Source organism: Canis lupus, chromosome 28, assembly GCF_011100685.1.
Source record: "Canis lupus familiaris isolate Mischka breed German Shepherd chromosome 28, alternate assembly UU_Cfam_GSD_1.0, whole genome shotgun sequence".
In the NCBI taxonomy this organism is placed as follows: domain Eukaryota; kingdom Metazoa; phylum Chordata; class Mammalia; order Carnivora; family Canidae; genus Canis; species Canis lupus.
In genome coordinates, this window is record NC_049249.1 from 13,788,549 (window position 1) to 13,802,187 (window position 13,639).

At 38.5% G+C, this 13,639-nt stretch overlaps 1 protein-coding gene across 5 annotated transcripts in view; it reads left to right on the plus strand.

The window, feature by feature from the left end:
* Positions 1-3,970: 3,970 nt before the first annotated feature.
* Positions 3,971-13,639, plus strand: part of SLF2 (SMC5-SMC6 complex localization factor 2) — a 51,235-nt gene continuing 41,566 nt past the window's right edge. For 3 of the 5 annotated variants that reach the window (XR_005380509.1, XM_038578541.1, XM_038578543.1), the window contains exons 1-4: positions 3,985-4,294; positions 6,850-6,893; positions 7,380-8,113; positions 9,601-9,658. Coding sequence is in view for 4 of the 5 variants with exons in the window: in XM_038578541.1 (XP_038434469.1) it covers positions 4,155-4,294; positions 6,850-6,893; positions 7,380-8,113; positions 9,601-9,658 (976 nt within the window). In the remaining variant the exon portion in view is untranslated. Of the gene's footprint in view, positions 4,924-6,849; positions 6,894-7,379; positions 8,114-9,600; positions 9,659-13,639 lie in introns of those variants that run through there. The other 2 variants (XM_038578542.1, XM_038578544.1) reach the window with 2 other exon arrangements.

Sequence of the window (13,639 nt, forward strand, 5' to 3'; positions counted from 1 at the left end):
ACTCGCCCTTTTTTCAGTATAGTCTGTGATCCATTACATCAATTTCAAAACCCTCTAATGGGTTGCTAACCAAGTGTGAAAAACACCTGGTTAAAACTAGTATTTCCCTAAGACTAGTATTTCCCTAAGAGTCTCTTGTATTTCACACATGTATAAATAATACCTATGCCTACCACCACTAGCAAACAAGGTGACCATAGGAGAAACATGGATAGATATTTTTTCTAGTTCTTATTTAGTTCTTTATTAGTTTCTACAGTTTGCTTCCATTTTCCAAGTGATACTGATTTTTTAATTTATGGAAATGATTTTAAGGTTTCTTCCAAAATAAATGTGTTTAAGATTGATTTATAATGATACAGGAAGGGATCCCTGGGTGGCGCAGCGGTTTAGCACCTGCCTTTGGCCCAGGGCGCGATCCTGGAGACCTGGGATTGAATCCCACGTCGGGCTCCCGGTGCATGGAGCCTGCTTCTCCCTCTGCCTATGTCTCTGCCTCTCTCTCTCTCTCTCTCTGTGTGACTATCATAAATAAATAAAAAATTTTTTAAATGATACAGGAAATTTTTAGGTATGTCAAAAATCACAAATATGTTACTTGTGTTTAAAGTTTAGGAAATATTATCTGGCATCATTCCGTAATGAAATAGCAAGAAACGTACTTTCCCTAACATCAGATCTGCTTTTTCAGAGTGTTACTAATTATTCCCAGGAAATTTAGATTATGTGACATTACATTATATTACATTTGGCATTTACCTAGCAGCCCCTTAAAACCAAGCCAGTGCTTTTTCCAAACACGCTTGTTGGGCAGTTTTGAGTTCGGCATCCATTTGCAAAGTGAACCGTGTGGATCTTGAAAAGCAGGAGCTTGCCTTTCCTTCTTCAGATCATCACGTGGTCTTTCTCTGTCAGGCATTCAAGTTAATTATTTCCTGTTTCTCTGGGTCTGTTCCTTATCCTCCTTCCCAGGTCCCTCTACCCTCCCCTCCACACATACAGTCTTGGTCTTCAGCAGGCAGCTCCCCAGTAAACCCATCTTTGTCTCTGCCTGCCCTAGAGAACCCTCCAATAAAAGCCTTGAAATTTACCAGAGGGTAGCCATCTCAGAGCAAAAGTGCATCATTACTGTAGAACCAGAAGTTACTCTTACTTTAGTTCTCTTTAGTAACATTCTTTGTAACTTACTGACCTTTTGTTCTTCTCCTCCTTGCCTGCTAAGGTAGGGTGTGAGCCAGCTTTGTCCACTTTGTTTTCTTTGTGACTGCTTGCAATCGCTGGCATCAGTTGTCCAGTCACTCCTCCCAGGATTCGCATCACACTCCCAGCAAACTTGATCTGCTGTTACTGTAACATTGTTTCAGCTGCTGCTCCATCCATTCCTGGCAAGGCCAGAGTCTGCATTCTTCCTTAGGGTCTTTAACAATTCAGGGTGCCAGACTGAGCTGAGATGCCCCCCACAGAAGCTTCATGCATAGACACCACTCCACTCTTATGATTTTTGCTTCCTCATCCCCACCTGTATTCCTAGGAATCTTCTCAAACTAGCCTTTTATGGTCATCTGGCCTTAATTTCTCCAAATTCTTTATCCAATCCTGGCTGAAGTTTTGTCTTGAGTCTCTAATTCAGTTTTGTCTCCTTTATTCATCATCCTCTCTCCCCAGCCCCACTCCAGTTCTACTGTCCTCATGCCTCCTCACATGCAAACACCTGATCTTTCCCCTGGTGTACAGCTCCTGGCTACCTATTTCTGGCCCACTATATGAACCCTACATGAACAATCTGTGCATGCAGCATATGTACACACTCAATGTGAGGAGAAGGGGCAAAATTACAAAATAGACTGCCCGATGTTACTGGGGGGAAAAAGAACCTGAAAGGCTCCCAGCAGTTCTACTTAGTATGTTGAACATACTTCACCCTGTGGCCAAATCTGTATCATTTTCAAACACAGCTTAAACAAAGAAGAGCCTTGATGCTTATTGAGGATTTAGATAACTACTTCCCTGTTAAGAAGAGATTTTTAAAATTGTGTTTTCATTATGACTCCATCTCCATTTATTGATCAAGGGATTTCTTGCCTCACTTAACTCCATAATCTGTTGCTCAGATTAAGAAAATGTGAAAACTATTGTTTGGTAGCATGAGTACAGACTTTAAAGTGATAGCTTGGAGGTCAGATGATTCAAATACAATAATCCAAGAAAAGCAACTGATTGATCATGTAGTATATTGTTTTATTATGCATCGCTCTTTCTTATGGACCAAGCATGCAGTGAAATGTATCAGAGTAAATGTTTTGTAGATGTGCCATTATAGAAACAAGAATTTACTAGTGTAACAACACCCAACAGAAAGTGCTAATACAAGAGATAGGAAATAATACATGTAAAAAGCCCCAAATAAACAAATGTGCAAATCATTATTCAACACATTTCAAGCATCTATTATATTCTTTGTTAGGTAAAGAATGATGCTAGGTACAATAACTTCCCACTTATTAACAGAAAAATGCCCCTTATTTATTTCCTTTCTTGCATTCCTGTTACATCGTATATAGCTGCGTATATATGTGTTTTTTTTGATGTATGAGAGATCTGTATATTCACTGTTTATCTTTTACCCTATACTTCACAACTTTGTGGGCCATTTTTATTCCTCATTAATTCTTCCTCCTAAGGGCTAAACAGAAAGGAAAAGAGGTGAACCTCAGGTCAGTCAGCCTTACTTAGCTACAGAGGCAGTCAAATCTCAGTACAATAAACTATCTAAAGACCTAAATTCTTTTCTGTCATTTGAGATTTTCTTCCACCCAGGTGATTGAACAGGCCTGCCAATCAAAGCTTGGACATCTTGAAGATTGGTATTTTGGTTTGACATATACGTCATAACAGTACATTACAACAATTAGTATATTACATATATTATATGTCTGTGTATATAAGATGTCAATATCTGATCTGTCTCTGGGAGATTTTATAGTAAAGTATGTAAGAGTAGGTCTAAAGAGCAAAGGAAAAGGAACGCTAATTTGCTCAATACTTATTAAACGACAGACTCCAAACTGTGAAGTTTACACTGCTTATCTTATAGTTTACAATTTCCCAGAAAAGTAGAATAGCCATTTTATAGATGTAGAAATTGAGGCTCAGAAATATTCTGACCAGTCTCCATTTGTAAGAAAAACCCTGGCTGACAGCCTCCAACTCACAAGCCCATTACAAAGGAGATTTGGAGATTGCTGGCAGCTTTCACTAATCTATGCTGTCCACACTTAACATGGGTAATTGAAAGCTGACCCTATGTTCCTTTCAAAAATCTCCAAGGAATCGGGTTGCAGACTTCATGGATAACTCATTTCAACAGCTGAGAAAATGCTTCTGTGGAAGAAAAACAGCCTCTATTTCAGTGGGGTTTTTTCCCCCTTAAGAGAAAAAGCACCCACCACAACACGTTAACAAGAACTCTCACAGAATGGACAAGACTTCAGATCGGGCTGTGCAGATTACCAAGGAAATGGTGACAGCATCAGGGCACTTTGGCCTAAGATGTTAAAGAGACGATGCAATGAGCAGCTGGGGATTTCTGAGGCACAATTGTAGGACACAGGAAGCCCAACCGTTGGCCATCCTCACTGAGGGCAGCTGCCGGGCTCGGGTTTGCTTCTGCAAACCTCGACCTTCGTCCTCGAACAGGCGGCTGTCGCCAGCTGCCGCAGCGCCCGCAGCCGCCCGCGCCGGTTCGCCCCCGCGTGCCTGCCGAGGCCGACGCGGCCCGGATGCGACTGTGCGCTTCCCCCCCCCACCCCCCGCCGCGCACGTGACGGGGGGGGCAGTTTTCCTACCCCCTCCCCTTCTCGAAGCCCCGCCTTCTCCCGAGAGGCTGCCGCTTTCTATTGCTCCACTACTGGAAAGACCGGCGCGGCAGCCAGTCAGAGTGCGACCCTTCAAGTAAGACCCGCCCCCTGTTGGTCCTCAGGTTCCTTCCCGCTCACACAGGAGTCACTTCCGAAGAGAGAGAACCGCCATGAAGAGAGAAGGGGGTGCCGCCCAACTCTGCTCCGACAGCCTCCCCGAGTCCCAGCAGCAAGACGGCAACCACGCACCCAACTTCTCCAGCCACAGCTCATGCCGCCGTCGCCAGCGGCGCCGACATGACAAGGCGCTGCATGCCCGCTAGGCCAGGTTTCCCCTCATCCCCAGCCCCGGGGTCGTCGCCCCCGCGCTGCCATCTGAGACCCGGTAGTACCGCCCCTGCTGCAGCGGGAAAGAGAACAAAGAGTCCTGGGGACAGGTACCGTGCAGAGGGTTGGAGAAGGGGCCGGGTCGCGGGGGCAAGGGTATGAGGGAGGACTGCGGACGCCCGCTCTTTCAGTTCCCGCCATCCTCCGCGAGCTCAGGCCTCGGCGTTCCGGGGCCTGGCAAACCCCTGCCCCGCCTCCGCGCGGGGGCTTCTGGGACTTCGAGTTTCTTTTTCTGTAGTTGGGACGCAGGTCTCGGTGTAGGGACCACAGCCTGGGTGGCTACGGAGAACCCGCCTTAGGTAGACCGTGATTTTTGTCCTTTCCGAGAGCTGGACCCGGGGCCCTAACTGCTAAGTGCATATTGAGGTGGTTTTTTTGTACGTTCAGTTCTGCTAATCGGAGTAGCATAATAGTCTAAAATCTTTTCTAAATTGTGGGTGGAATTGTGTACGATGTGACGAGGGAGACCCTTCCATTAATTACTTAATAGTCCAGTATGCACGATAATTCATACTTAAAGAACATGCAGATTTGGAATGTGATATGTTTTTTCCTCGGCAGCTTTCCGCCTCTCCAAGAGGCTAGATTTTTTTGTGAAGATTTTGTGGGAGCTTTGTAACGAGATGGGGAGTTTTATCAAATGACATCCTCTGACAATAAAAGATGTTTAAATTCTCTACGCACTTGGTACTGTCTTTTTTATTTTAAGTTTTAAAAAGCTTGTAACTTAAGTGTCACAGTAAGTTTATCTTCTAATGTTGTGGTACAGGTCCACAATCCCTTATCTTAATTGTGGAAGCCAGGATGCTATGAAAATCAAAAGTTTTCAGTAAGTTTGGCACCACATCTTACTTGGCAGCCAAATCTGACTAGAAGTAATGGAAGACTATATATGGGCTTTATCACACTGAGTGTATTTGTAAGCTTTGCTGGAGAAATATTGGTGTATGCTTCGGGGTGCAGTGTCAGACCCCACTGGGGGCTTTATGTAATGCATCCGAGTTACCCCCTTTCTAAAATCCAGTAAATTCAAATTCAAAAACATTTGACCCCAAATTTTCAGGTAAGGGCTTGTGAGCTGTTATAATTTTAAAGAGCTAGTTATAAATAACTAATGGACATTTCTGTGCATATGAAATTAGAGAACTGTTCCTACTTGAAAGTTACATTCATGGTTATTTTACAGGTTTCTTGTATGTTTTACCCAAAACCATTTTCCCTCTGGTGTATTACTCGAAAAGGAGCCTGGGATCTAAAATTTTAAGATATAATATACTTTCTTTTAGTAATTACTGTAAAAGCATATTTAGTGTTCTTTTGAATTAGCCACTTCTTAATCCGTTCCCATCTCTTTCCTCAACCAGTAATGGAAGGCATCGTCCTTTACCAGTTTGCAGAACCTCTAGCATTTCTTCCTTTATTCTCCTGTGGCATTGATTTTTTTAGATTTATAAAAACAAATGCATAGATTCTTCCTTAGTCTGGCACTGATACTCGTTTCATAACCAGTTAGCTTTTCTACCAACATCTCACAAACATTGTGGACTCTTAGTAAACCATTAAAGATGGGTGTTGCTCTTCTTATGTGACCTGTGAAGCATACAAAGGACTGGGATTGTTCAAGTTTTGTCTGAGCATTCCAACCTCACTGTGGATAATTGTTTAGGGAAACTGATAGTGTACTGCTTCTCTTTAAGTAAAATGAATATGTTTTACCAGAATTTTGCCAGGAAGTTAATTTTTTACTCTACATATGATGACATTCCTCCTTATGCAGCTGACAATTCTAAATACATCAATCCGAATACAAATTCTGGTAATATGGTTCACTTTTGTGTTACTGTAAGGTACAGATATCCTTAAAAATTAAAACAGTTGGTTTTTGTAATTGTTCACTTTCTTCCTTTTCTCTTGTTTTGTGTTTTCCCTAGGCAATATGTTATTTTTGCAAATATCTTAAGAATTTTTATATAAAAGTTAAGATTTTGAAACACTAGTTGTGAAGACTCATTCTAATTTCTGCTGTTTAACTTAGATTAACATCATACTGTAGTGTACAAAGAAGATAATACAGGCTTGGCACTTGATCCTTTCTGTCTTTTGGCCAGCATGCACTTCAATTCAGCTGCCTCCCTAGATAGGCCCAATCACTGATATTGCCATTCTGTCATCTGCTCTTGTTATGAATCTGTTTAGGTTTTACTCAGTTTTTATAATCTCTGTTTATTCATTCAGCAAACATCTATTGAGCATTATTTTGTACCAGTCATTGGAGATACCAAGCAATAGGATCAGATCCCCTCATGATTTTCAGTCGTAGGAAGTACTGTCAATTCCCTGGATCCATATTCCAATGTTAATCATTGTAGTACTATAGGTTATATAAGTCTCAATTGTGCTTTTGTAAATTTGCTTCTACAGGAAATGGTAAATTATATTTTCAGTTTTTTATAATCAGCTTAGGAAAGCATTATTGCCACTGTCAGAACTTGATTAAATCCAATCTGTATTCTATAAATCTACTATTATTCTCACCTTAATCTGAATTATTGAGGTTTTAATGTTTGCTTGTGTGATACCATATTAGTTATGCTTTTATTTTCAGGAAGCAGTCAATTATAGATTTCTTCAAACCAGCTTCAAAGCAAGGTATGTATACTACTAATGCATTTTTTTTGCAGGATCTTTTCAAGAGGGAGATGGATTCAATTTTCAAATTTCTCTAAGCTCTTACTTGATTAAGCATAATGTTCAAATTGAAAATATAATGAAGATGCAGGGTTTTTTTCAAAGATAAATTCTAACCATCATGAAGCTTTTTGCTGTTATTATATTTAAAATATGTCAGTCAACAATGTTCATAAGGCATACTATTTTGATTCTCTTGATACAGTAACATAAATAGAGCCATGGTGATCTTACAAGAAATAGCAAAAGGGAGTTTATGAAAGTAAGGTTATTAAATAGATTGTGTCTTAATTCCCCCCATAAAATGTGTATCATCATTTAAATATGAATTTGAAAATTTTTGTGATAGCTTAGTATTTTAAATACTATTAATTTAAAAGTGTATACAAAATGTAATAGTTTGTTATTTTTAATAACATGCAATTTGTGTTTTAATTGGCTATTTAGACAGACATATGTTGGATTCTCCACAAAAATCAGACATCAAATATGGAGGAAGTGGATTGTCCATCACTGGGACAGAGCAGTTTGAAAGGAAACTATCCTCACCAAAAAAGTCTAAACCCAAAAGGGTGCCATCAGAAAAGGGCACTATTTTAGAGGCTTTTATGAAAGGTGTTAAAGAGCACCATAAAGATGGTGGTATACATGAATCACGTCGGCCTTGTGTGTCAATAGCCACCAAATATCCTAAGGCGGTTACAGAAGTCTATGTTCCTCCATATTGCTTATCAAAGGAGATGAAGGCACTGAAGAAAAAACATCGATCTCCAGAGAGAAGAAAGTCGCTGTTCATTCATGAAAATAGCAGGGAGAAGAATGATAGAGATCGAGACAAGACCAGTGCAGATTCCAAAAAGCAGGCCACAGTGACAGAAGCTGACATCTTCAAGAACAGCTCTAGAAGTCTTAGCAGCAGGAGCAGCTTATCCAGGCACCACCCAGGAGAAAGTCCACTGGGCGCTAAATTCCAGTTGTCATTAGCTTCTTACTGCAGAGAAAGAGAACTAAAGAAGTTGAGAAGGGAACAAATGGAACAGAGAATCAACTCAGAAAATTCTTTCTCAGAAGCAAGCAATCTTTCCTTAAAATCCTCTAGTATAGAAAGAAAATGTAAACCAAGGCAGGAACAAAGTAAACAGAATGACGTCACAGCTGGAAAAAGTAATCTTTCAAACCTGGTATGTGTAATAATTACTGAATTAGTTTCGCTATTGCTTTATTATATTTAAAATGCTAAATTTAGAAATAATAATTGTTGACATCATACTAGTATCTCTTGTTAAGGAAATGCTGATATACAGTTTTTTTAAAACCTAAACTCCATTAGGTTTCCTCCAGCTGTCCATAGGACTCAGTAGTGTTTCTTGCCCTTTTTTCAGACCATGAACAAAGATCTTTCTTAAGAAAGTAAACATTCTTTTTTTAAGCAAGTTATAGTCATTTTTAAATTAGGCTGTGCTGAAGGAATGGAAAATCTAAAACAGTAGGAAATGGTTTAGAACAGAAATTTCCGAAATGTGGTCCCTGGATTAACAACATCAGCATCACCTGGGAACTTAGAAATGCAAATTCTTAGGCCCCACCTCAGACTCACTGAACCAGAAATTGGAGCCAAGAGTCCAGCAGTCTGCAGTTAACAAGCCTTCCAGATGATTCTGATGTACTTTAAAGTTTTGAGAATCACTGGTCCTAAATACCTGAGAATGGGTGGTAGACAACTTAGATGGTAATACTTAGAAAGCTATCCCAGAGAAAAGACTAAAGCTAAATTATCATAAAAGCTGACCCTCTCCCCTAGAAAAGACAAGTACCTTTGTTTCAAAGAACTTCTCTACATACAGTGTTTCTTGGAAGATCGGATATCAAGAAAGGCCTATGTTGATAAGATACTAAGAGATTTTAAAATCAGACCAAAAGTAAATCAAACCATGACATTTTAGGAGTAAATGGAGAGTGTTGCCTTGTATGTTGCTGGAAAACATACTTGTAAACTCTAGGGTTTGTTTGCAAGGAGTTTTGGTGTCTTCCAACAGTGAGATTTGCTAACCATAAAGGTTAGTAACATCTGGTCCTTTCTTAGAAGATTTCAGTGTTTGGTTGAGCATCAATCAGTACTTGAACTGCAGTATTGAAGAGTCCATTGTGTCCTTTTTTTTTTTTTTTTTTTTTTTAAGGATTTTATTTATTTGAAAAAGCACACACATGCAGAAGAAAGGGGATAAGCAGACTCCCTGCTCAGTGGGGAGTCTTTCACCTGCTCAGTCCTAGGACCCTGAGAACATGCTCTGAGCCAAAGTCAGAGACTTAACTGACCGAGCCACCCAGGCACCCCTGTGTTATGTCCATTTAGTTGACAAATATTAGAGTTACTATAACTTTATCAAAATCATGGTATAGTGTTCTAATACAATCTTGAGTTAATATAAATCTGTAAATTTGCATTTGAAAACTGTATTTTTATACATCCTTACGTTTTTATAATATAAATGCTCTTCATTTTTATAAAACTTAAGAGTTTAAAATATTTTACTACAGAAGTTTGAACTTACCTCCAAATATAAGTGCTTGCTTTATTTGGTCTAGAATCTGTTTAAAGTTATGAAGAAAAGTTCACATTCTTTACTGGCCCCCATTCCTAATTAATTTTTTCTCATTTTGCTGATAGGAAAATGGACATTTTTCAAGGAAAAGGTCCTCTTCTGATTCATGGGAACCTGCTTCAGGTAGAATCAAAATTAATTTATCAATTTTTAAATAAAATTATATCAGTGGCACCTTTTTAAAACAAATTTGTTTAAATATGCAGTTTCCTTCCTAGAGGGAAATCGAATGTCTCAGATTTAGTTAAGAGTTTGGTAAAATTGGGGCAGCCTGGGTGACTCAGCAGTTTAGCGCTGCTTTCAGCCCAGGGTGTGATCCTGGAGACACAGAATCGAATCCCACGTCAGGCTCCCTGCATGGAGCCTGCTTCTCCCTCTGCCTTTGTCTGTGCCCCTCTCTCTCTGTGTGTCTCATGAATTAAAAAAAAAAAAAAGTTTGGTAAAATTACATTCAAAAAGTATAGTCCTTGAATTAGTATGTGTAACCTGTGGTTTGCCTTGACTTTTTTTGCTTTTCCTAGCAACATGTTTCTCATTTTGGTATTCAGTGTACTACTACTGAATCTTAGCTATAGTAAGAAGCAGTCTTAATATTGAAATTGTGGACTATCTGAGATTTTGGTATTACAGATGGTTTGTATAAGGTTGAAACTGTTCTCATGCTCCAAAACAGTGTTTTCTAATATTTCATATCCAAAGAAAACTTTTTTTTAAAGATTTTATTTATTTATTCATGAGAGACACACAGAGAAGCAGAGATACACAGGCAGAGGGAGAATCAGGCTCCATGCAGGAAGCCTGATGTGGGACTCGATCCTGGGACTCCCTGGGCCGAAGGCAGGCACTAAACCATCGAGCCACCCAGGTGTCCCAAAAATAACTTTTTAATACCAAATTTCAAGTACACTTATATTTAGTTTGTACTTTTTGTATCTGTCGGTTGAGGAAATATATAATAAATACTACCATTAATTCAGTAATTCTTAAGATATCTTTATCTTTTTTTAACTAGGAAATAGAACAGTGTAAAAGTCAAACATTGCAGAAATTTATAACACAGGAAATGAAAGGCTCCCAGAAATAACAACTGTTAATAGTCTGATACATCAGATTTTTTTTTTTGCCATGATTGCAAACATTGCAAAATGGATTTTACAAATTTCCACACTCAGTAAGATAGAGTGGACATAATGGTAATAGCCAGCATTTATTGAACACTTATTGTGTGTCATGCCATGTTCTCTGTGCTTTTAATTCATTTGACTTTCATCCTTATAAGATGGTTACTTTTAAAGATGAGGAAACCGGTACAAAGAGACAGATGTGACTCCTTGTTCCTCAGGTTTCATGTAAAACTATATATTCCAGAGGTGCGTTGCATTTTGAGCAGGCAATCTCAAGTGTTATAATCAATGTTCAGCCAAGGCTGAAACCATAGTTTACCATCGTAGAAAGAGCTTCTAGGATACAGGAATAAACTTGAAGTTTTATGTAGTTTTTTAAATTTTTATTTAATTTTTATAGTGTCATTGATTTTTAGTGATCAAATTTCATTGAATTTTGACATTTGAAGTACAAAAACAAAAAATTCTCAGGCATGAGATTGTCCCTGTACTCACTTTATTACACATTTGTAATAAATGACCACTTTCCAGTGAGGTGAATGGAAAAACAGAATATTTTTAGGCTTGCTCTGCCAGTATAAAGGGCTGCTGGTGGTAGTTTTGCCACCAAGCTTTTCAGCTTTTTTTTAGTAATGATTAAAATAAAAATTCTCTTCAGTTCATAGGTTTGCTGATTTCATTAGTGGTGAATGAAGTAGTTTCATTTCTACAGTTCCACATATTGCAGTTTTTGAACAGTGCTTGAAAAAGATGTTTTCTGCATATTTTCACAAGCAGATTTAAGAAGTTACCTTCACTTACATTTTTATTTCTAATATTTTTCAGGCTTCATAATTCTTTTTTAATTATCATACTGTGCTTTTTAATAAATACACATATATACTGCATTTCACTGTCAACAGAATATAAAGGACATAAGAGGCTGTTTCACTCTAGATAACCTGAAGAATACTTATCTTTATCTGATAGTAAATCTTAATAATTCAAATATATTGTCTTGTTCAAATTACTGCTATTCTATTTCTCAGTTGTGATCATGATACACATGATCACACATTTATTAATCACACACAAATTGAGGATTTCAGAAATGTTGGTAAAGGCATTTAGCTGTTTAGTCTTCCAGAATCCTGTCCTTGGGCTTCATTCTGAGGTCCGAATTAATTCATCCTTTGTTTATTCTATAATTTATTAGTAACCAATCCCCTATTAATGAATATTTGAACTTTTACTTTTTTTCTATTTACAAACTCAATCCCTGTCTTCTCTGAGTATTTTATATATGAATAGATACTTGAAATGTTCTTAAACAGTCTACAGTTTGTACAGGTGATGCAAAAAGAATCCTGTAGTTAGCCCGCTGCCCTAGAGAACTTGCAAAAAAGAGGAGCTTACCTAAGTACCAGTTCAACCTCCTCTAATTCTAGATGTCAATACCTCTTAATAAGCTGATTTTTCCTAAACTTTGCCCATAAACAGTTTTTCTCTCCTCCTGGTAAGGTCTTCAATTCCAGAAAAATCAGGAATTTCTCATTTCTTCTTTTTTTTTTTTTTTTTTTTTTTTTTAAGATTTTATGTATTTATTCATGAGAGACACACAGAGAGGCAGAGACATAGGCAGAGGGAGAAGCAGGCTCCATGCAAGGAGCCTGACGTGGGACTTGATCCCGAAACTCTGGGATCACGCCCTAAGCCAAAGGCAGAGCTCAACTGCTGAGCCACCCAAGCATCCCTTCTCATTTCTATCTGTATATAAATTGACTTCTTTAGGAACTGGAACAGAACTCAAACTGGCAGCTTTTGCCTTTTTTTGTAACCCCAAACTTAATCAGTGTAAGTCCATCCCACATCTTTTTCTTAGTTTGATTTCTCATCCTATACTACTGTCCTTTTTTTACAAGACATTTAACCCCAGTAAACTAAGTGGGCATGCAATGATTTCTTTAGGTAATAGGAGATATCTGTAGAAAAATGGAGATAGAGATATTTGGTTATTGATTGATTTTTTTTCTTTTTTTCTTCTTTTTTAAGATTTTATTTATTCATGAGAGACACAGAGAGGCAGAGACACAGGCAGAGGGAGAAGCAGGCTCCATGCAGGGAGCCTGACATGGGACTCGTGGGACTCGATCCTGGGTCTCTAGGATCAGGCCCTGGGCTGAAGGCGGCGTTAAACTGCTAAGCCACCTAGGCTGCCCATTAATTGATTTTTTTTCTGTTTATAAAATTTTTCAGATTATGTACTGATCAGGCTATCCAAAAAGTTGCTTAACTCTTGAGTTCCTTTGTTATTGTTTTAATCAAACTGTTGGGGATTTGAGGACATCTGCCCATATGCAGAAAGAAATTTGATTTGGGGAATATTTGATTACAGAAATAGTAATCTTTAATGAATAATAGGTTTTAATTAATGATACACCACATTTTTATTTTATTTTATTTTTTTAAGATTTTATTTATTTATTCATGAGATTGAGAGGGAGAAGCAGGCTCCATGCAGGGAGCCTGTTGTGGGACTCGATCCCAGGACTCCAGGATCATGCCCTGGGCTGAAGGCAGATGCTAAACCACCGAGCCACCCAGGAATCCCTACACCACATTTTTAAACACCATAAGAAATTTTAAAAATCTGGTTAATGCAAATATACGTGGTTTATTAAAGTTCTCCTGGATGGAGCACCTAAACCTAGGTGGCTTAAAACAACAGAAATTTATTTTCTCATGGTTCTAGAAGGTAGAAATCCAAAATTAAGACTATCATCAGGGCCTTGCTCTAACAATTCTAGGAAAGAATACTTCCTTGCCTCTCCTAGGTTCTGGTGTTTGCCTACAGTTCTTGGCATTTCTTGACTTGTAGATGCATCACTCCTATCACGTGGCATCTTTCCCCGGTGTCTTGTCTTGTCTTGTCTTGTCTTTTCTTTTCTTTTCTTTTCTTTTTTTTTTCTTTTCTTTTTTTTTTCCCTAAGATTTTATTTAT